The following is a 23539-nucleotide window of genomic DNA, read 5'->3' on the forward strand; positions in this document are numbered from 1 at the left end:
GTGAACGCATCACACCAAAGAGTCGATTAGGAAAACAGGAGGCGTCTCTCCTGGTCTCCCCTGGTCTCTGGTCTCTCCAGTCTCTCCTGGTCTCCTCAGGTCTCTGGTCTCTCCAGTCTCTCCTGGTCTCCTCAGGTCTCTGGTCTCTTCTGGTCTCCTCAGGTCTCTGGTCTCTCCTGTTCTCCCCTGGTCTCCTCAGGTCTCTGGTCTCTCATGGTCTCAGGTCTCTGGTCTCTCCTGGTCTCTGGTCTCCCCTGGTCTCTGGTCTCTGCGGTCTCTCCTGGTCTCCTCAGGTCTCTGGTCTCTGGTCTCTCCGGTCTCCCCTGGTCTCTGGTCTCTGCGGTCTCTCCTGGTCTCCTCAGGTCTCTGGTCTCTCCAGTCTCTCCTGGTCTCCTCAGGTCTCTGGTCTCTTCTGGTCTCCTCAGGTCTCTGGTCTCTCCTGTTCTCTCCTGGTCTCCTCAGGTCTCTGGTCTCTCATGGTCTCTCCGGTCTCTCCTGGTCTCCTCAGGTCTCTGGTTCCTGGTCTCCTCAGGTCTCTGGTCTCTGGTCTCCTCAGGTCTCTCCTGGTCTCCTCAGGTCTCTCCTGGTCTCCTCAGGTCTCTGGTCTCCTCAGGTCTCTCCTGGTCTCCTCAGGTCTCTGGTCTCCGGTCTCTCCTGGTCTCCTCTGGTCTCTGGTCTCTCCGGTCTCTCCTGGTCTCTCCTGGTCTCCTCTGGTTTCCTCTGGTCTGCAGCAGCTGGATTTCCTCCCTACGTGTCTGTGCTTTTTCACACATCTACTGATCTGAGGTCGGATTGCTCACTTTTCATCAGACTTTGCTGAACTCCAACCCAGCGGGGTTTGTGAGGCGGAGTCAGGCTGTTATTCTGGTCGAAGCTGTTATTTGACTCTGTTGTGTGTCTGCAGGAAGTAGCAGAGCCGAGTGCCTGTGTTGAACAAGAGCCGGCGCTTTGTTCAGTCTGGGCCGAGCAGGAGGAGATAGGATCTGTCATACGTGAGTATGTGTTGGCAGAGGTTTGGTGGAGGTTTGGGGGCAGCTCTCTCTGAGTGTGTGTGTGTGTGTGTGTGTGTGTGTGTGTGTGTTAAATGTCCTGAGTTCTGTTGAATCGACCCTGAGACCTTTTTGATTATTGACCGGTAAACTAGGTATTCACTTTAAGTTGTACCATCTGAACTTTCCAATTTATCTGTCACAGCAGTCATTAAAATACAAATAAAAAAAAGTCAAAATTGTTAAAATATGTTAAATTAAAAGCAGAGAAACTTTGACAACATACTGTCAATTTAAGGTTTAAGTTCAGTTAAGGGAAAGTAAAACTGAAAGCACAAACTCTTCTCTGAGATGCACTTTTCTTCCTCTCCCTCCAGAAGATGAGTGAAGAGAACTCAGTTTCGGTTTATTAGAAACACTGAGGTAAAACTAGCACCTTTCAGTCCAACAGTCTTTCCCAGGCACCACCTTCATGCAGCTTAAAATGTGACAGGTGCTGTTAAAAAACAGAAACACATCTATACAATCACAAGTCCATAAACACTGGACATCAAAAGGAGGAAGGGGTTTTTGTAGCACTGTTGTATTATACTGATTATTTGTGAATAGAAGCTAAGCTACTATGACAGCTCTGACCCACTGCAGCTCACAGCTCATAGGGGAGTAGTTCCACTGCTAATTATTTATTGGACTTTTTGAATTTAAGGCGAGTCAAGATGATGCTAACAGAGAGCTCATTCTGGAGCAAATTAGACTTTCCAATAATACACATAAAGATGCGTTTTATTATCACACAACCTCAAAGGGACACGCTGCTATTCACACAATGATGTCACTACTGTGAGTCATCTACTGGCTGACAGTCAGTCAGTCAGTCAGCCAGGCGGGCAGGCGGGCAGGCGGGCAGGCAGGCAGGCAGACAGACAGACAGACAGACGGACAGACAGACAGGTTTTCAGTCAAATAAATTCTGGTAGTTGTGTTGATGCTGTATTGTAATTTGTGTTGTCAAACTGTGTCCCATCTCTGCTCCTGTCAGTGCCTGGCCACCAGAATGGCTCCTCTGATGAATGACGTGATGCGTCTGTGCTGTGAAATCTCAGCTCAGGAGCAGATCCAGGTTGCAGTGAAAAACTCCGCCAAAGGAGCGGCGGTGGCAGGAGGGACGGCCTTTGTGGGCGGGCTGCTGGGTGGGCCTGCAGGCATCGCTGTCGGTAAGACTCTGTCCTCCTGTGTTTCTGAGCTGTGACACAAACATATCTCCCACTGAAGGAAGAGGTTTGTACGTTACTGTGGACGGATGGGAGCCCACTGCTTCCTATGTGTCACTTCTGTTTTTGATCCGTTGAAAAGGACCATTAGCAGGTTTCCTCTTTTCTGTACAGACTGTAGTTACAAGCGGACTCACACTCAGGATCCGTAAAGTGAAGCCAAACCTGAGAGTCTTAAATCTTGGCTTCTGCTGGTTTCCACAAATCAAGACTTTAAAACGCGAGATGGCTGACGTCACTGCGGGACAGTAGTTGGTTATGTGTCTTTGTAAAGTCAAAACTTTGGGGTTTGATTCTGGATAAGATAGAACAAACAAACTGTGTTCCCTGTGACATTTTATTTTCATGTCACCTCTTCAACACAAAATAGTTAATTTGCTGTGGACTATTTTCAGCGGTGGATTGGCACATTCAAATGTTGGTTTGTGTCGCATTAGATTTCAAAATAAAACAATTAATTTAACTTAATAATTAATCAGTTGTGTGCTCAGCCACCCTGAGCCATGCTTTCATTCTAATACATAGGTGTGTTTGATTTACTATAAGCCTGTGGCTGATTTGAGCCACCCGGCCCGTCTCCCCACCAGGTGGAGCAGTCGGCGGCCTCTTGGGCAGCTGGATGACCAGCGGGCAGTTCAGACCTCTGCCTCAGGTCCTGATGGAGCTGCCACCAAACCAGCAAAAGAAGCTCTATGATGACATCATGGCAGTCTTGAACAACCTGAGCTGGACGGATGCAGCTCAACTCATCGCCCTTGTGATGGGGAACTCTACTCTCCAGCAGCAGGTCACCGCTGCACTGCTCAACTACATCGCAAAAGAACTCAGAGCAGAGGTCAAGTATCACGACTGAGTTCTGGATGCAGATGGACTTCACATCAGCTCCTCTGAGCAGACACAATCCTTGTGTACTTGGTTGTCATTTTCACAATTGTGTCATCTGCTGTGCTGTTTACAGTCCAAGCAGCTAGTGCCTTACCAGAGAGATCATGGACACGCCTGTGTAACTCGATGACTGGACAGTGATTTCAGCAGCACACTGCCCTTAAACCTCAACTTGATTGTCTATTTTTTTTTTTATCATGACATCATGTCTTTACATATCCAAGTACAACATGTGATATTAGACTGTGAAACCTGATCAACGTACCAGCAGACTAGCTAAAACTGCACACAAGTGCTCTTATGAGGTCGCAACACAAACTGAAGTTTTTTGTTTTTTTTTTTTTTCCTATGAAGTTCATTACAAAATACTTGTCGCCTTATTTAGAAAATTCTAACCTTACTATTTGTCAAGTGCTTTTCCTCTGCTCTTGAAAGTGACACATTGAAATTGAATTATGAAGAACATATAAATATACTTTGTAATCAATAAAGACAAGTCATCCGTTTTAATTTTTTATTTGTAAAAACAACTTTTGGATGTGGATATTGAAAGATTCTGTGAGCGACAACAGATCCAGCCTTTTCTTCTGTTAGAAGGCGCAGGAAATAACAGCACTGTCACAAGGTGTAAGAGGTGAACACTGACTGTGATGGATACAGTACCAAGGACACAAACTCAATATAGATCTGATGTCACAGATTACACCCAAACACCGAAGGTACAGTTCAGTGGAACGCCCTAATTTGTGCTGCACTTCAATGTTACTTCATAGAAGAATCCATTCAGACCACAGTGATGTGAGTCACTGAAGTCCTTTTAGTCGACAATAACCGACACAAAAGTATGAAAATGACCAAAGTAATACATTTTGAGAGAGCTGCTTTGAACATGTATCAACTGGTCTTTGGTTAAAAGGAAGCAGCGGAAGCGAGTACAAAATGCAGCATTAATACCTCACCTATAAAAGCATCTTTGTAAACAGAATCTGAAATACTCAAACACTGGTATTCATGTGGCTGTGTTTCGGCTAGCCTTAATACTCAGGATCAAGTACTCAGTGTTCACCTCCTGAGGCAAGCATGTGGCCAAAATGCTGTCATTTGAGAAGTGTGGACTCATCAGAGCCGTTTCACTGAGAATACTTGACCTTGGAAATTTATGGAAAGCTGTAAAACCAAAACAAAGAACTGAAAGAAGATTAAAAAAAAAAAAAAAAGCACAACCACACACAGAGAAGCAAGAAGTGCAGATTCATCCTGTAGTACTTGATCCATAACAGGACAAAAGGTAGATTGCTGTTTTTGTCAATTGGTTATTTATAGATTTATTTTATTATGAGTTATTACTATTTGCAGATAAGATGCCCCATGATACACATAATATATAAGTGCATTCGTTTGAATGTTAAAAACAGGTGAACTTTTGAACCACCACCCCCCCCCACCCCCCCCGCCACTGTCTGTGCTCAACTTCAGAGGACATACGGGTGACACTTGGCCATCAGTCTTTAATGTCTTGATTTAAAGTGATGTGAAACCTCAACACCTGATATCCGACAAGACCTAAGTGTGTCTCTGTTATGGGCCCACAGCCTCTGTTAAAATCACTGACAAACTGTCATTAAGGATTTAGTGTTAAAAAGACATGTTTGGATATTACACTGACCAGATGAGTGTTAAAGAATGAAGCTGCAATTTCATGGAGGGGCATTAAATTTGACATTATTAGTATTTTCATTTTGTAAAGGAGAAAATACACTTAATTACAAGACATTATTTCATCCGTGCTCTGTGAATAAGTGTGTTTAGGTAAAAATAGTGTCAGTGCTTTGTCACTCCAGTTGGTTTGAAGGCTCTTTTTGTGTGTACTAAAAGTTCAAAGGCACAAATGTAAAGCAGAAAATCTGAAAAACTAATTCATACACCATCAGAAATGATGTCCATTTTCTACAGTGTTCTACAGCTTTCTGACATTTATCTAAATGTCTGGATTCTCTGTGTAAAACTTAAGAGCTACACGCAATACACAAAATTATATCATTTTAACAATATACCACAATATAAAGAAGTGATTTCCTCTTGAGATGACAGATGTGTATAATTGGTGAAATGCAGAAGTGACATTAGGTCAAAATTCTGTGGTCTAAATCTGATGTGAATTCGTTTCACTTTTTATTTTTATTTTTAAACAATAGTGCAAGTTGGCGAGAAGTTGAGGAACGCTTACCAGACCAGTGCAGCATTCACTCTATTTGAAACGCAACAAGAATAAATGTCTCAGAAATGTAACCAGAGGGACTCAAGAGATCGTCTGTGAGTGGCAACTAAATCGGTTTCTGCCGTAACTCCTCATCAAAATGACTGCGTGATGAACGGCAGAACCCGAGCTGCAGACACACACAACTACAGAACTAATGAAATCCAAAATCGTTCAGAGCTTCTGCACAGTTCACAACAGGTCAGTGTTCAAACACACAATCCAGGTTTAAACCAATAACATTAGTAAAGCTGTGTGTGAAAAATCGGTTTCACCCAGTTTACACGTAGAGTAAATCAAATAAAAAATAATGTACACAGTACAATAAATCAGTTCCAACAGAAGCAGAGTGAAGGTGTAAAAAAGTCTGGTGAGGCTAAAACTGTTCAGAGAGGAGCTCACACAGTCTCTGAGACACAGAGTCCCTGCTGGTCCGGAGGGTGAGACGGTACATCTGAGTAGGAAATACACAAAGTTACACAGACTGTACGATGTGAGTTTTGTGTGTGTGTGTGTGTATGTGTGTGTGTGTGTGTGTGTGTGTGTCTTTACCTGTGCCTGTGTGTTGGGTTCCAGTCTGAGGAGGCAGCCCACCTGAGAGTTCTTACTGTGAATGACTCCAGCCCCTACAAAGTTTTCAGGGTTGGGATCCACTCGCTCCAGCAGAGTGACACCAAAACCCAAAATCTGCAATAGAAGTCACAGAGAGGAAAAAAAAAAAACATAGCATTGCTGCTTTGCAAAAACTAGGATTGCAGTCATTTTAATTCAGAGAGCTGAAGATGGAGTTATCTACTTATCCTGATTGTGTCTATGCCTTCTTTCTGCAATCGTGTGCGACTGGATTGCTTTAACTTTGTGAGGCTGCAGGAATTTGTGTATGTGTGTGTGATGGCAGTTGTCGTTTCAGGTACAGATACAGAAACTCAACAAGTGTGTAACAGAGATAAAGATGAATGCAGATTGTGACGATGGGTGTGGTTTGATTCATGATGACTCGAGCATGTTGTTGGAGTCAATGTCACAATATGGCCTCTTGTATATCAGCCATTCTAAAACAATCGTGAAAACAATCATAACAATAATGTTTCACAAATATAAAAAGCTTAATGTATATTTTTAGGCTAAATGTATCAATGAGACATTATTTGAATGACCCTAAAACTCAACTCAATCCAGATTTAATAATTTAGCTTGAATTAAAATCTGAATTCTTACGTGTCATTCTTCGTATTTGGGGCTTACTGTATGAACAGTTGAAAGATCAATTCCATACAGGATATAATATCTATATAATGTGCATTTTCAATAACAACAACATTTATTTTGTATCTGTTGCAGTATTCTGGTCAACTCTTCAATCAATGATCACCACCCATTAGTTTGTCATTTGCCTGTTGCCCCACTTGTTTTTCTAAAACCTGAAGAAAATATTTGGAGTAGAAGGTAGAGCAGAGGTGTGTCATGCTTATCCTTTTATTATTGAGTACAAAATGTTGAGGCTGCACCAACAGCGGGTTGATTGATTATTTTTAAACAATTATACATTTGATTATTTTGCAGGTTAAGATGTGCAAATACTTGATGTTAAGTGTGAAGAGTTACTTTAAAGTGTCAAAAAGTTTAATTGAAAAAAATGTATATAGTTCTTTCCTTTCCACTATTGCTTGAAATATACCTGAATGGGTAGTATGATACTATTTTTCCGATCTAAAGATCTGCAGGAAGAATGATCTGTTAATACACACAAACACTGCCATGTTCCAAAAATTTCACTGATTGAAAACAGTAAATGCAGCTGCTCAAAAACAGATGTGAATGTGATGTCATATTTGAAAGTTTAACCAGCTCGTAGAAAGCTGAGCACTTCCTTTTTTACCTTGGCCTTGGTAACGTCTGTGTCCATTGGGTGTTTAGCCTTGAAGATTTTCTGAACCTCCTGCTGAGGACTGAGGATACAGATGTGAAAGAGTCATGACTTATGAGTCCACTAGCAAGGGCATTCATGGTCTCCCCACACCATGAACTAAATCTTAACTGACATGTTAAGTGTACAGAAGAGTGAAGACCCGTCTACGCTGCAAATGATCTCTGATCAAATACAGAAACTAGATTTCGTTCAGTGTTTTACTCAGTTTGAATATGCTGATAAAAGCACCGTATAAGCCCAGCAGATGAGAATAAGTGAAGCTTAAACACTGAAGCTCCAGAAGGTCAAAACACTGAATAAAAGCCAAATGGTATCTGATCAACTTAGACAGTCATCCAAAACAGAAGAATCTTCAACAGGGGATGAAACTAAGCTCCCAGATCTAAAGACATGCAGATAAGTTGGTGACTAAATTGTTCCTCGGCAAAGATTATACTTTCCAGCAAAGTTTTAGAAGATAAAACACAGTGACAGTCAGATCAATACGGATCCAATCAAACTGATTAAACAGCGCCCCCATCAGTTCCTGCTAATATGGAATCAATATTGCGAAGTGAGCCTTACGCTCCGAGCTGTTTCCAGCGCTGGAAGAAGTCTTGGGACGTCATCTCAGTCGGCTGAAAGAACTTGTTCAGCATCACAGGAAGTTTCACTGCAATGTTCTGCAGAGTTCCACCATACCTGTTCACACAGAGTCAGACATTAGCAACGTTTTAACTATGCAACCTAGAAATCAAAAATCTGGATTTAGTCACCAACCTGAACTGGACATTGAGTACAGGAGCATCTGTGAAATCCGACACACATTCAATGTTGAGGATCTGCTGGACCTGAGCCCCACCTTCGATTATGGGGTCTACTGTCTTTGCATGGACAATCAGTTGTGGAGTAACTTGTAAAGGATTCTACAAATGACTAAATGGCCTTAACATTATCTTGAAAAGTGTGAAACTAGCGTCCAAAGTATTTATACTCTTGAATATGGTCTGTGTTAGAGGGTCATCAGTACGGCAGAGCTAAAGTTAGAAAGTACTTGCTGATTTAATTGTGGTAGGTGAACTGTTGCTCTCTGTGGTCTGAAACATAAAAAACAAAAACTGCCAGGCAGTAGAAAGGATATGAGTCTTTAGCGAATCAGGACTCGTCACAGATGAGGTGAAGCTGAGGAACTGGGTGGAAGTCTTGTTGCCATAGAAGACATAAATGCGACCTGGGGAACAAGACCAAACAGGGGACCAAAGAGTTCATGTTAAACTAATCACAGTGACTGGTGTCCATTACTTTTAAATCATGTGGAAATTACGGACAACCATTAGTCTCAATTCACTTCTAATTCCCTTCATTTGTCTCTGACGGGAGACAGTCAGGTTTCCCAGAAGAAACACAACCATAAAGCTGCTCACCCAGGTTCTGTCTGTACTCAGACTTCAGTCCAATCTGCAGCAGCTGGTTTTCATAGATCACACCGTTGTTCTTACAAACAAACCTGGAATTGACAAACACACAATTATTAAATCTTAAAACTTAAAACGCCAAAGAACTTTTATGTAATAAATTCTATTTATTTTCAATGTAATCTAAAACATTATTGAAAATGTTCACTTTGTAACTGTTGATATAACATTCAGCAGATGATAAGGACCAAGGTGGCCTCTGTGAGCTCTGTAAGCTCCATTTTCTCCTCCAATTGTGGTCTCAAAAAACTGAAACGGCCAACAGCCAAATAATGAAATGGGAGGCTTCAAAATGATAGCTCACAAAACAATGGGCGGTGTCAAAATGGACTCACACTTGACCACTCACCAAAACTCTGATTTACCAAGTTCATCCAAGCAAACTGTTCCCACCTGAAAAAGTTTTCCTCAGATACTTCTGGGGCTGTGAGGCAAGAGCTTTCAGGAAATACATCAACTAGCAGACTTGCTCCTGTTGAGGGGGGTGAGTTTAGATTCAGCAGGGCTGTGATGGGGGGAGTGGAGCCCTGAGACAGAAACATCAACAAACATCATCTTTAATGTTTAATCTGAACAGCAGTGTGGATCATTCATTCATACAACATATATATGTATTTATGTGCACACACACACACAGATAGTTATATATCTATCAATAAGGCCACAGTGGCAGGGTGAATGCTTCGCTAATCTATTTCATTAGTATTCTAATACATGGAGAGTAAAGTCAAACTGAAACTTTTTAAAGCTATTGTGCATTTGAGCATTTCACATTTTGTTTGACTGTAAACCTGAAGATGGCCCTGCTGATCATGCTTCTGCTGAATGTTTACAGGAAGAAAACTTTAGCAAAACCTTTCATGTTCTTTGGAATTCTTAATTATCAATATCACCATTTTGTTGTGTGAAATTACTCAGAATATTCTGCAATGATTCCTAACACAACAACTGACCTATACAGAACTGTTGCTGACTTAAGAAATTATTTATAAGCTTGCCCACACAGATTCTAAACCAATCAAATTAGAGAACAGGAGAAAATGTAATTTTAGTTTGAATGTAATACAAAAATGTGTGATAATGATTGCATGTGGAACGATGAAATGAATATCTTTCATCAAAAAGCCAACCTCTGCTGGTTTATATAAGCAGAAATACAAGAGGCAATATGAGTCATCCTGCAGTCATGGTTACTGTGTGTCCCACAGATACATTTCTAAGGGCCACATTATATTTGACAATATAACAAAAAAGTAGCTGCCACTCCAGTCGTAATAAACCATCATGTAGATCCCCATGTGTTGTTTCTAGCTGTCAATATACCAGAGTCGCAGTAGAGAGCATGATCGGGCTAGCAGAGGCAGGACGAGGTCTGTTGGTAGGGAGAAGGTCTGCCAACAGTGCAAAGGAAGACTGATGGAGAAACAGAAGAGAACAACATGGGGTGGAAACAGGGAAGGAAGGAGAAAGAGCAAGTAAAGATGAAGCTCAAGGAAAAAGCAAGAATGAAAGAAAATAAAGGCAAAGAGTATCAAGCTGCAAGCTAGTTATGAGTAAAATACATCATCACTCACTCAATCTTAGATCCACTTTAAGAGTTTTCTGTTCTTTAATGTCTTTGTGTTTTTCTTTGTCATTTTTAAGATTTTACCAAGTGTCTCTCAACTAATTATCTATCTCTCTCAATAAGCATTTCTGCTCACAGTAATAGGGGGTAGTAATAAAAAAAACGACATTGAAATCGCCCTTATTTTATGCATAAAGACCTTGTAAATCATAAGTGTTTTGTGTTGTTCTAACTGATTAGAAGTTTTTTTTATCTTTATCTAATCAGGAGGCCTGCTCATTCTTTCAAACAGTAACAAAGAACAATCAGCTCCAAATCCTCTAAAGCTCTAACATCCCATTTTCCATTTCTCTGTCTTGGCTCTGTCACTACAATAAACTCAGCAGCTAGCAGCTAACAGCTAGGCCTCTGAATGAGACACTGATTTGCTGTGATATCACCCACGGAATCTAATAGGTGTGTGCCAGGTAGAGACGTGATTCTCACTGGTAAAGATTCAGTTGGAGTTAGACTGATCCAAATCTTACCCAACTTTGCTCATGAACAAAACACAATTCAAACCATCACAAATAATAAAAGCGACCAATGTGATTTTTTTTAACAATATACCCTACTGTGGATTTAAAATGATTGGGATTAGATTTGGGTGTTGGAGAAAAAATGTCCACGGCAGTTTCACTTTAAACAACATAAACTCTGCTGTGGAGGTACCTTGTTTGCAGGCTCAGGTTTCTCACTATGCTCAGTGTTGCCATTGACATTCCTTCGGGCATCGATATCAGGAAGGTTTCCAGGGCCCTTCTTCCTCTTGAGCTTGGCCAGGATTGAAGACTCTCTCTCAGGGAATGGAGGCATCTCTTCAAAAACTGTGGCCTGAAGTGACAGAGCGTGAGACAAAACTTTAGGCCTGGACATCACAGACACAGATAACGCTAACTCAACCATGGTACAATTAGCAAAGAGTAGGGGGGGTCTAGGTAGTAAAGATCAGTAGTACATTGAACTTGTGCATGGTCAAAGTCAATTAGTAGGTTTCAGCATTAGTTGTCTGATCCTATATGAAAGCCTGTTCAGGTAAAAGGAAAGAGGCACAATCCAGACTACGTTAAATGCATCCTGTTCAAGCAAATGTCTGAGATGCAAATTTCAAATTCCAATTTTGACAGACACTTTTAATAAGTATTATCTGATGAGGGATTAAATAAATAAAGAACTGCAAATAAATGTGACCTTTGCTGCGTGGCATGGTCAATCTATGGTTTCTCCCTAAAGGATGAAGTTGTATCAACAATCACTGGTTAAAATGTCACCTAATTAAATGACCTTTTATCCTGTATCTAACTGAACAATGCCCACTGCAACTTTTGCCTGCTGTGCTTTCAATTCCTGAGTGAGTGAAACTAATTTATACTGAAAATTAGGTATCATCAGTATTCAATACACTTTCTGCACAATTCACAAACCAATATGTCAGTGCTGGCGATGCAGCTGAGCCTCAAGTATTCCACGGCTCTCTGCTGGAGCTCTACGTCTGCATTGCGGAGCTGGCTGTCTGACCGTAAGACTTCTTGTATTGTGGCCTTCACTTCTGGAAACAAGTTAATGAATTTGATGTAGGCCGACAGCAGCAGAGCCTGGGTCGGCACAGAGCAGAGGTGGAACTTGGAGTGTAGCAGGTTGAACTGGACCAGTGGGCTGAAGGAGAGGACACAACAAGCAGGAATGCAAATCTAAGCCACATTACCATAATAGGTGTTAAGATTTCAAAAAGATGTGTTATTGTCTCAATTAAACCTGATCACATGTAGCCATGTAGATTGTGTTGGTTTCATTAAACGCTGTATATCCTATAGACTTATATATATAGAATCTAAACTTGCTTTTTCATCAAAGAGCACATAGAGGTCTACTTTTAGACTACATGGGACCTTTAAAGAGACAGTGTTGATGAAATTTTTACACTCAAGTCTGAGTGTAACACTTCTCTGACAAGATGTTGCTGTTACATTCTCACTATTTTTCAGTGTTGTGAATGCAAGAAGACCAGAGAAAACCATCTGCATCGACAGATGCCACAGAAAACAGGTTTGCTTTAATAAACGTGGTGAATAAACAGGAAAGACTTGAGCAAGCTGCACTAAGGCAAACATTAGTTGATTTTCAGATCATTGGATTGTATTATGTAAATGTTGTTTCTACCTGGAGCGTGAGTCACCAGCAATTAGGTTACCAAACTCTCCCAGGATGTAACCCCCCACCTTCACCAGGTTCTCGTGGCAGGCTGGAGCCTGAAGTGCCTGCAAGTGTTGACAAAGCATGAAAGCAAAGATGCTGCAAACTTTAAGTGAAACAGGTGGCAATAACTACAACATGTACATGTGGACTTATAAATCCTGTTCACACTTACATTTACGTGTGTCTCGAATTTCTATTTTTGACAATCTAACAGATGGGTCTGTTGTCAATTTGTTTGTGTGGAAGAGAGAGCGAGAGAGAGAGAGGGTGCTTCAAACAGCTCTACAGAGAAATCAAGTTCTCAAATGCATCCTGAATGTAGGTGCATTCAGGCCTGACCTTAGAGGTGTTCACTTTTGATTGAATCACCTGAGAAAGAGAAAATACCAGGTCTGAGTACGACCTTAGTCCATTTAAATGAATGAATGAATGAATGAATGAATGAATCCCTCATTGGTTTCCACTGTGCAGACTCCTTGAGCCTTTTTTAATGATAAAGTGTGTCAGGCCACAATCAAAACCTGATTTTAGTTCTCACTGTTATTGCACAGTTATTTTTCTCTAATGACCCACCCACCTCAAAGACAGTCTTGGCAGCATAGCCTTGGACATCATCCCGGTTTATGACAATCTGGATGACGCGATACCACACCTCCTCACTGACATAGTCACCAGCAATGCGGATGAGGTTGAGGATGGTGTCGACGTACCATGTGTAGTCCACAGCATATTTTTCTGCCAGGATGGCCACTTTGAGGACCTGAGGAAGAAAAACAACTGGGTGAGAGAGAGAGCAGCACAAAGAGGAATTACATAGTGCGCAGGGTTAGTCTGAAGACCCACTATCTCCTCTCTGATGGAGTAGTCTGCAGTCTCCAAGTAGCTGAGCATCTCCACCACAATCTGCTTAGCATTGCTGCGGTCACACATGGCATAGAGCAGATCCACTGCCCTTTGACGAACACTTACGTCTCGCTCGGTCTGTAGAGAAAACACAAATGCAAGAAAGATTGAAAGATCAGATTGTCACAAATATTACCATAGAAAATAAGTCAAAGGCACCTGCAATATGGCATTATAAAATGACAGAGGCCCTGGGTGGATGATGTTGTTCATTCATTTATGTGCATCCCAAATTATAATAATTATATTTGAAAACAAAATGGGCTCATTACAACCTCCAGAATTACTGGGAAGTAGGTGAACTTCCAGGTTTGAAAAAAAGAATGCGATGGCATAGATTTCATGCTAAGACCTGCTATGCTACGATATATGCTAGCAGGTTAGCATGATAACCAGTAAAAGAAAAACACAGAGACAAGAGTCAAAATTACCATTTGCTTTCCACCACTGGAGAGACCTGTTGGCAAGTAAAGTTGAGGAAGATCAAGTTTGATGGTGCACTCAACATTTCTATGAGACTGGTAAGTATACTAATCTCACTGCAAACACTGTAGCAATAAGCAAAAATCACAAACGGTTGTTTGGAGTCAATATTCGGTTGGCATGGGCATGTTTGAAAGCTATTTGGCTGTGTGAATCATCTGTTGTCATGAATGTTGTAGCTCTGAACCATAATATACAAGTGAAATTTGACTAAATGAATGTATTAGTACATTTATTTTGTTTTCTTTTTTATATAATTTTTTTGTAGCTGCTTAGGAAAGTTTCAGGTAAATCTGAGCTAAGAGAAACAATCACATTGGATTGTGTCAGGGATTTAAAACTAATTTCCCATTAACTGTCCAGCTCACAAGGCTCAAAGTCAAACAACTGACTGACAGCTTTATGTTCATATGTGACTTGCTCCCATGTTATAGGAGGTCGGGAGATAATTCAAGATGTGATTTTAAAATACTGTTACAATCCAGGTGAAGGCTAACATGTCTTCATGAAGTAAAATGCAAAACAAACTTTTTTATAGCTAACTTTTGGCGATTTGTCATTATAAATAGAAAGAATGGACTGACAAGCTCAGTACAAGAAGGTCTTTCCAACTTTGAAAGAGTGGTGCAAACCACTGGAATAGATAGAAGCAGCAATGGCACGTGAAGTGGCTGATTCTGGCCATCCGCTTTGTTTGTGAAGAATATCCAAAACTATGAATTCTCATTCCAACTCAGTAATTTTAAATTTTTATATTATTAAGAGATTAGAAATAAACAGCCCAATTCACACATTTCACAAACAGGCACATTTCAAAGTCACTGAGTTTAAATAAAAACCATCACTTTCACATTAACCTGCACTGTTTAGGAAATGCTAATCGTAGAAGGAGGACTCACCTTAAGGGCATTGATCACAGTGTCTATGTGTGTCTTTACTGCCTCATGAGAAAACTCAGAGCTGGCCAGCGTGCACATGCTCTCCAAGGCCAGATATCTTAGGTTGGTTTCCCTGTGCTGCAGAAACTGGCCCAGCTGATTGCAGGCTCGTACCAACAGAGTGGGCTCACTGAGAGACGAGAAACAAAATCTGGCTGTAACATCTACAAACCCAAACCAAAAAGCATCCGACAACTGAACACAACACAGCTTCCTGATATTAATTGGCTGGCACAATGGATAATTACTACCTGTCATGGTGGATAATCAGGGAGATGGCTTCAAACAGAACTGCATTCTTGGCATTGGAATGCTGGACCTTCTTGGACTTGGGTGGCTCCTGGGCTTTGTTCAGAATGGTTTCCAGACACTCAGTGAGACGACTTCGCAGTGCTGTGTCCTCTGCAACAACACAGGCTTTGTTGTTAGCACCCTGTTAACCTTCACTTTACATCTTGTCAACTTCATCACTACCACAAACCCTCACTATGAAATTTTCATTTTCATTTCATTTTTTTTTTTTTACACTAAAGAAGAATAAGAATAAGAAGATAAGAAATGTCATTTATAAGCAGAGACATTAATCATTCAATGCGAAGCCCATGTTGCAGATCTTCTGCTGGATGTGAGTGAACATACAGTACAGGCCAAAGGTTTGGACATACCTTCTCATTCAAATGAATAGGAAAGTGTATCCAAACTTTTGTCCTGTACTGTAGGTCTAACTCACATGATGTAGCTTGTTTATTCAATCTGTCTGCAAAATGCCAATTTGTGATTTCAGAAGGAAATCATCTTATGTGTCCAGTGCTTCTGTCCAGAGAGGATACAGGATGTCACAAAAATGGAGTTACACATTCTGGCAGGCCAGGAGACTATAGCTTGGATTTGCAGGTCCACAAAGGAAATGTGAGGAAAGAGGAGTTGCATCTGTAATGCTGGTGTGTGTGTTATTTCTCTGGGGGCTTTCAGGGTGAGTTAATTGGTTGTTTCAACACCTTTCAGGAGGCAGGTAAGAAGAACTATAACATACAGGTACAACAAAGTAAAGAAACATGCTTTTTCAGGTTAAACATATGTAGCCGACCCCCTGTGCATTATTCTGACTTGGAGCACAACAGCTGTCTGTTCTCTGTCAAGCTGACTTCTGTTCTGGAATTGGCAAGCTGGGGTTTCACAAAGGGTAAGGGTGATGCTAGAGCAGTGGTTCCCAACACATATTAAAAATAAATTTACAAACTAACGGGTTCCACCACTGGTTTATATACATAATGAAAAAAGAATTGAGCTTCCTATATGTTTCCCTGCTTTGAAATCCAGTCCTGAAAGTTTCATTATCATTAAATCAGAAAGTATTCAGTGAACATATTGTTTTAATCAGGTATTGACCACCAACATTTGATATTTTCAAGTGGGTACTGAGCTGGAAAAGGTTGGGAATCACTGTGCTAGAAAAGGGTAATAATGGAATTACCAACATCAAGAGTTGTAACGTATACCCATAACAACTCTGATGAAAATGTGGCCATAAGTTACCTTGTGGAGAAAGCTGAAAATTTGACCTGGCAGTAGAAGAGAAGGCAAAAAAGAACACAAAGTGGAAAAATAAAATCAGAAAATGTTAGAATTATTTTAAAATCTGGTTAAAAAAAGTTTGGTGTGGACCAAAATGTTGGACAAGATGCAAATCTGTTGGAAAATGATGAAGACACCAACAAACATGCAAAAAGTTTCACTTTTCACATGCAAGGTGATGGAAGTGTTTCTTTTTACACTGGATCAGAATGACTGTATTATACCAGGTGGAGGGTAGCATTGAAGGAGGCGCAACAGCTTAACAGACAACCACGGTGCAGCGACAAAGTAGTATGTGTAGTCCTGTAGGTCAATGGATGTGGAAGTGACGATCTGGAAGGGAAGGAACAAGACAAGGCATTAACAGATATGGAAGTGATCAATTCTATTGTTGACCTCAGAGTGATGAGGACAGATAATCCTGTGGGAACAAAGACACCCACCCTACTGAGCCGGGCTATAGCCAGTGAGATGGAGGTTTTGAAGTTGTCTGGGCTCTTCTGGGCCAAAGTGGTAATAAGGCTGGTAGCTGAAGTCACAACTCCCTAAAACAGATGCATACATCTTTAAACAAAAATCAGAATATTTCACTTAAGTTTGAATGAGTTAGTGAGCAAGTCAGACCTAAAAATACAATCTGTTGTTGAGTTCTATGTGGCGTTTTGCATGTTCTCCCCCAGAAAGAAATTTCTCATCTGTGTTGTCTTTTATTTTTGTTTTGAATGAGAGGCCCTTGTAGAAGATATTACTTATTGTATGCTTAAGGCAATAGAAGCAGGAGAAACTGATGTCTTGACAGCACACTTTTTTCTGTATTTTGCATTCTGTTGGGGCTCAGTGCATGATGTGTCACTGGGTCTTACCAGGTGCTGGTCGTTAAGTAGATGGACCACTCGAGCCGTCCATTCACCCATGGGCACCAGGTCAGGTGACGTCCTGTTGAGCCGTAGCAGACATAATGCCGCACTCTGTTTCACACAGTCCATGGTGTCCCTGACAAAAGACACACAGCAGAACTTCACCCTTCAGGATCCAACAAATACATCATTTATAATGCCCATGGTGATAGCTATATCTTTAAGATTTCAAGCCACATTAATTTGCATTTGCTAGTGCCAAGGAAAAGTAAATAACCTTAAAATTTATACCCTCAGGTCAAGGGATGTTTTGAAAACTGTAACTGTCTCTGCTGCATGTTGTAAGAATGTAGATGCTCAGTTTATCCGACTTATTCGACTTATCCATGCAGGGTTCCTGGGGAGCTGGAGCCAATCGCAGCTGATTTTAGGCAAGGATTCACCCTGTACAGGCCAGTCTATCACAGGGGTGACATTTAGAGACAAATGCATTGCCAGATCACACAATGGGCATTTTAGAACTAGCCAATTTCTATTAATGCTGATTAGACTGTGGGAGGATGCCAGAGAAAGCCTACACAGGCGTAGGAAGAATACTCCACACAGACTCCAGGGTAAGTATGACAATTTGGATCAGATGGTGAGCAGGAAGTGGCCATGGCACAATGTATGATCTTCAAATTGGTAAATAGCAAAGTTCTCTCTTTCATTATATAAAATTTCTATAATAACTGCTCAAACTGTATGAGCATAAGGGAAAGCGATTGTTCTCTGACAGTCATCCGCTGCTGTGTGTGTTCAATTTGACCTGGACAGATGTGATCACTGAGACTCCAGGTAAAGTCTCATTAATGCAACTACATTAATATTCATATACTGACCCTGCGACCAAGATCCTGGGAATTTCTGAAGCAAAAGCCTCAGCCATTTCTCTGCTTCCCACATTGGCAATGCAGTGCAGGGCCAGGTTCATGAAAGTTGGATTGCGACTGGCCAGGTCATTCTTAATGGCATTGTTGATGAGACGGATCAGGTCGCTGTTGGAGTTCACCAGTACTGAGATGAACAGGTAGCCCTGGGGCAGAAATAGAAGAAATTATTGACACACGTTTTAGTCACTCTGACTGGGATATTATAACTGACTTTGAGCTTCAGACACAAGATGAACATGCAGATAAACTTACAATTTGTTTCTCTGTGTATTTGTTGGAGCTGAGGAGGTTGACAGCCTCCATGTGTCCGAAGTCGATGTCATGGCCCAGTAGAAAGATGAAGAGAAGCTTGCAGACATACTTTTTTTTACTGTAGCCATCTAGAGCCTTGTCTCCTGGCCACACATGAGAAAATACACACAGCCACATCCATGCACAAAGATAGATTTGAATGTCAATACCAAACACAGGATTTTCAGGGGTATGTTATGCACCATTCAGTACAGCATATGGGACCTAGACAGGAAGCATTACTTGATCATAAAAAAAAAACTTAATGTTTAAATAGGCTTTACATTTCATTAAGAAAAATGAGGAGTCGGTGAGAACAGAGTCTCTTGCCAGGAGGCTGCTGCGTAACAACCATTGTCACTTCTGGAAAGATGTCAAGACCGTAAATTGTCATAAAACTCCTTCACCATCTCGTATGGATGGTGTTTTAGTGGCCCAGAAAAAAATAGCTGAGATAGCATGAGCGTGACTCTAATTAGTTGTGTCAAAAGCAGTAGCTGAAAATGCTGCTCTCTCTGTTTATGTGATAGGCAGGTCCTCTAATGTCCTTCCAGAATATCATGTCTGTACTGTTGGTTCCTGGTCATAAAAACAAGGTCAGTTAACTAAAAAGCACTGATAATTATAGAGCTATTGCTCTCATCAGTATCTTACCTAAAGTGCTGGAAAAAATTCTATTATCTAGTTTGGAAATTTGTATTCTTACTACTGATAATCAATTCGGATGGAAAAGAAAACATGACTCTGAATTATGTATTTATACTCTAAAAGAAAAGCATGGAAACCAAAACTCCTTTGTATTTCTGAGTTTTATTGATGCATCCAAGGCACTTGACAGAATTAATCATGACAAATGGGTTATAAAATTGCCTACAAGAGGGGTTCCATTACATACAGTGAGAATCTCAGTCTTTCGTAATGTGTTTCTGGTTAAATGATACAATGCTGTATCGACTCCACTTAATGGACGTAATGGGGTCCATCAAGGTGGTATTTTATCTTCCATTTTTTTCAGTGTGTATATGGATGATATGTCAAAGCAATTGAATGAGGGCAGTACTCGCTGTGTTGTCTGGATGTGGCCCAAAAATGCATCATAGTGGCTCTAGTCAGTCCTATGTACAGGTGTTATTAGTTTACATCAGCCTGTGTGGTTTTTAAGATTGGGTGCCAAATTAATTGACTATGCTGTACAGCTTATATGGCCGCCTCATAAGTCCTGTATGCATGTGTATATGCCCATGCATGCACATACACACATGGATGTGTATTTTGTAATTTAATTAATGCTAATATTGACCAGTTGTGTCTAAAATAAGGATTCTTATTACTATAACTAATCAAGGGCATGGCAACTCTGAGAGTGCTTGCCAGAAACCAGCAGACACTAAAGTTTTGGTTCCACATATGCTGCACCTTTTTTCCCCATTTTCTGATTAGTGGAGAATTAAGAGTCAGCTGGTGACTCTTAACGAGTCAGTTAGAACCTGACTCAATGGTGAAGTCGTATGCCATCAGGACAATCCAAAACTGTAGATGGCAGTGTCACAAGAAGCTCAAGTACATGTTAGCCAATCAAAATCCTGAAAATAGCTACAACAGCAACAAATCACTTCCCCTGTTTCTGTTTTTCCTCAGTTTTTCTCAGTTTACATGCAAACATGCAACCGAAGTTTTCCAAAATCTCCACTCTGGCCGGAGTTTTTAAAAATGAGTTGTTTTCAGAGGCTAATTCTCCGTGTGCGTGTAAACGAAAGGAAATTTCTCAGTTTTTAAAAATAACCATGTACGTGTAAACGGGGCTTCTGTTTCCAAACCACTCTTTAGTAACCTGTGCACTATGTCACAGAGGCTACGTCCATCATTATTTACAATCTATGATCGCACAAGAATGAACAGAAGTATGATTTCGATTATTTTTTAAACGGCCTTATCCACAAGGTATTAAACACAATAGTAAATGGGTCTTTATGGTTGAAACGAAGTTCTTCTTCTTTGTAAGTAGATGTGCAAAACGTGCTTGGCTTCATTCAGTGCAGCTAGAGGATATAGGGAATGTGCTGTAGAGAACAGAGGGCAAAATGCTTGGTACTGCGGGTAGAGGAGACGGCTTCATTCTGGAGCAAACTAATTATAGGCAGAGTGGAACAGGTGGTAGGCAAAACAACACCAATAGCAGATTTAAACAAGTTCTCAGAGCAGGGCGTGGATTTTCAACAGTATAGGCTTAGCAACAGCCATTAAAAAAACTAAGAAACTGAAAAGTCAAGAAATAGCGAGAACTGCTACAGGCAATGCTAATGTAATATAAAGCAATGGTTTTTATTTCAGTCACAGATTTAGAAATGATAAATTATACGAGTGCAATCTGTCTTTGAATGTTAAATGATTCCCTCAATTCCCTGCAATTTGCCTGGCCTACCTTTATATCTGGTCACACTTACCTTTAAACTTGGATCGGATGTTGGCAAGCTCTTTGTTTATTCTCTTAATCTCTGCCTCTTTACTTTTACCTGGAAAAAAAAAGATCAAGACATTTTGCACATTACATGGTGTTGTGATCAAGAGACCATCCTCTCATTCTCCTGTTTTCTGACTTGCTGAAAGGAACATACATAATCTTCACTCAACCTGTATCCATATAATATATGCATGGCAGTGGAGCTCCATGATACAGACGTTCACAAGACAATTTAATAGGTACACCCACAGACACATTTCTTCAAAGTTTGCTTCATCAAGGAGTTGGAGATACATAGGGTGAGGTATGTACTCACTGTAGCTCAACATGCTCTGAATCCTTTCTTTAGCCTAGATGCCCCTTGTGTACAAATTGGATTTTTTCTTTCTTTTGTTTTTTTAACCTTCACCGACACAGGCAATCTCATGGAGAGAGGGGGGGTCTCAGACCTTTTTCAGTCAGATATACAATGAACAATTGGTTAGAGATAGACACATTTATCAATTAAGTGCCAAGCACAAACGAAATACTAATAACAGGAACAACTTTCAAAAGATGCTTCTTCTAGTGCCCTTAAGATAAGTTGAAAATCCCTGAGTGTTATAAGTGCAAAGATGATCAGTACATCTGTCCTGCCTGTATACAGTAGCAATTTGACTGGGATGTGAGGGCTGTGGAAACAGTTACGACCCAGGTGTACTTGCTGATATATGCTGGTGGCTTCAGTACACTGAAACAGCAAAATCTCAGCACAAGTTCTGCCAAAATCTACAGGAGCTGAAACTGGGAACTGTCAAGCCAGTCAGTTCTGTTTAAACTCTATGGGCTGTTGATGTGAGACATTTCCAACAAAAACAACACCAGACCAATATTTACATAGACGTTGTTCACATTCATCAGCCAAATGTTCCTTAGAAAGATTATGTCGCAGATCTTATGTAAGTATATCCTATTTACAAAAGTCAGCTTACTACACTTCCCAGACACAAACCACATAAATGCCAAACATTTATAAAGAAATGTTTTGCCATATTTGTTGCAACTTATTAGTATTACAACTAATTGCTAAATAATAAGTATGGAATGTGAAAATTATCTAATAAACGTTTTTCCGTTGTTATTATTATTATTATTATTATTATTATTTGTGCAAAGTTAAATTCTGACTAGACTTTGAATTTGGAAATGACAACTTGTTTTGCAAATGTTCCGCCGTGGAGAAACACAGTTTAACGCCCAATGAATGTTATATTTATGTGAGAGGCCATGATGAAGTGTTTAATTATGTACAAGTCTTCTCAGACAGACAGACTGCTCTTGTTATCTTCTGTCTGCTCGCTGTAAAGCGCGGGGAACGTTAGCTCCGCAGCTGGGCTGTTTTTCGGACCAAGCCCCGGAGGAGGGAGGAGGTGATGAAGTCAAACGCACCTCAGCTGACCGTGGTTTTAACTGTGCGCGTCCCCGCCACGTTACCTCAAAGTCCGGTGCGGTTGTCAGCTGTAACGCATTACAGAAACGCGTCGGTAGTAACAGAGCCGAGTGGCTACGCTTCTGTCACAGGCAGAAGGAAGCTGTTGGAAACGCTTTGAGACGCCAGTGAGATCGTTATCTCCGGTCGGCAGCGCGGTCCACGCCCTTTCGACGTGACGTTAGCCGCTGGAAGCTAACGGCTAACTGACGCCGCTGCAGGCTAGCCAGCTGAGCGGCGGACTCCGCAAAGTTACCCGAACGATCGGGCGGCGTGACACACCGGGCAGCGGACACCTGTCTCAGCATGTCCGCGGAGCGACCCGCCGCATCCCTGATGTTGATAAAACGACAACCTCCTCCCCCCACCCAAAAAAAAAAAAAAAAAAAACGAGTATGAATGTGAGAAACAAACTTACAGTTCCTGATGTCAGAGATGAACACGGCCAGGCCACGCATCCCATCCCCTTTAGACACAGCCGGCATTTTGTTCATTTCCTGTTGGCACTCGCCTGTTCTGTGCGGGGGGGAAAAATAAAAGCCGAACTGTACAGACTAACTTTGTTTTTGAAGTTGTTTTGCTAAGCAGCTAACGGAGAAGTGTGTAGTACTGGGCTCCCCGATACGTGACGAAGGCAGGAAGAGGGCAGACTGCGGCTGCGTCCACTCGATGCCCGACTACACCTTCAACCTCGCTGGGCTGCGTTCCATACCTGTGGAGTTACCAACTAGACCGAGGCTGGAGCAGTTCAGCAGACGGGTTTTATGATTATTTATTTATATATTTATTTATTTATTTATTCATTCAGCCGAAATGTGACGAACACATTACTAATTTAACTGATTAACCGCCAATAGCTCAAACTGTCAAACTGTGAAAGTAAGCCTGGCAAAAACACATTATGTTTAAAACGCTCATCGAATCTCCCTTAATCGCAGAAATTCATAAAAAGATGTATATTTTTTCATTGCATGTAATATAGTTAATACATTACATTTTATGATTTTATTATCAAATTATTTGCAATTTTTACATAAAAGAAA

At 40.9% G+C, this 23539-nt stretch overlaps 2 protein-coding genes across 7 annotated transcripts; one reads left to right on the forward strand and one right to left on the reverse strand.

Moving 5' to 3' along the window:
• The first annotated feature begins 83 nt into the window (after positions 1-83).
• Positions 84-3651, forward strand: LOC115040657 (protein C19orf12 homolog). 5 transcript variants are annotated; one of them, XM_029497546.1, is made up of 4 exons: positions 84-99; positions 905-992; positions 2029-2203; positions 2848-3651. In XM_029497546.1, exons 3-4 carry the CDS (start codon positions 2044-2046, stop codon positions 3111-3113), a joined length of 426 nt encoding a protein of 141 aa, XP_029353406.1. In that variant the 5' UTR covers positions 84-99; positions 905-992; positions 2029-2043; the 3' UTR covers positions 3114-3651. The 5 variants fall into 5 exon arrangements, with proteins under 5 accessions (XP_029353406.1, XP_029353405.1, XP_029353408.1 ...); XM_029497545.1 differs by lacking the exon at positions 84-99 and adding an exon at positions 617-786; XM_029497548.1 differs by lacking the exon at positions 84-99 and having other exon boundaries at positions 617-996.
• LOC115040655 (AP-2 complex subunit alpha-2-like) lies at positions 3646-23157 on the reverse strand. Of its 2 annotated transcripts, XM_029497542.1 has the most exons (23): positions 22915-23157; positions 21012-21080; positions 18529-18671; positions 18226-18419; positions 17351-17480; positions 16931-17032; positions 16712-16820; positions 15164-15314; positions 14874-15042; positions 13432-13569; positions 13166-13348; positions 12553-12650; positions 11817-12048; positions 11065-11226; positions 10110-10199; positions 9180-9313; positions 8736-8818; positions 8453-8542; positions 8092-8215; positions 7897-8013; positions 7282-7351; positions 5955-6089; positions 3646-5856 (listed from the first exon to the last, which is right to left on the reverse strand). In XM_029497542.1, the coding sequence occupies exons 1-23, from the start codon at positions 22988-22990 to the stop codon at positions 5779-5781; spliced, it is 2877 nt and encodes a 958-aa protein (XP_029353402.1). In that variant the 5' UTR covers positions 22991-23157; the 3' UTR covers positions 3646-5778. The 2 variants fall into 2 exon arrangements, with proteins under 2 accessions (XP_029353402.1, XP_029353403.1); XM_029497543.1 differs by lacking the exon at positions 10110-10199 and having other exon boundaries at positions 22915-23154.
• Between the last annotated feature and the right edge of the window lie 382 nt (positions 23158-23539).

Source organism: Echeneis naucrates, chromosome 3 (assembly GCF_900963305.1).
Source record: "Echeneis naucrates chromosome 3, fEcheNa1.1, whole genome shotgun sequence".
Classification (NCBI taxonomy): Eukaryota; Metazoa; Chordata; class Actinopteri; order Carangiformes; family Echeneidae; genus Echeneis; species Echeneis naucrates.

What these genes read in the sequence shown, in the direction of transcription:
- LOC115040657 (XM_029497546.1), top strand. Translation starts at nt 2,044, where the DNA reads ATGGCTCCTCTGATGAATGACGTGATGCGTCTGTGCTGTGAAATCTCA. An exon ending in GCCTGCAGGCATCGCTGTCG is followed by an intron (nt 2,204 to 2,847) that starts GTAAGACTCTGT and finishes TCTCCCCACCAG; the next exon opens with GTGGAGCAGTCGGCGGCCTC.
- LOC115040655 (XM_029497542.1), bottom strand. Translation starts at nt 22,990, where the DNA reads ATGAACAAAATGCCGGCTGTGTCTAAAGGGGATGGGATGCGTGGCCTG. An exon ending in AATACACAGAGAAACAAATT is followed by an intron (nt 18,420 to 18,528) that starts GTAAGTTTATCT and finishes TTTCTGCCCCAG; the next exon opens with GGCTACCTGTTCATCTCAGT. An exon ending in CTGCCAAGACTGTCTTTGAG is followed by an intron (nt 12,651 to 13,165) that starts GTGGGTGGGTCA and finishes CAACACTTGCAG; the next exon opens with GCACTTCAGGCTCCAGCCTG.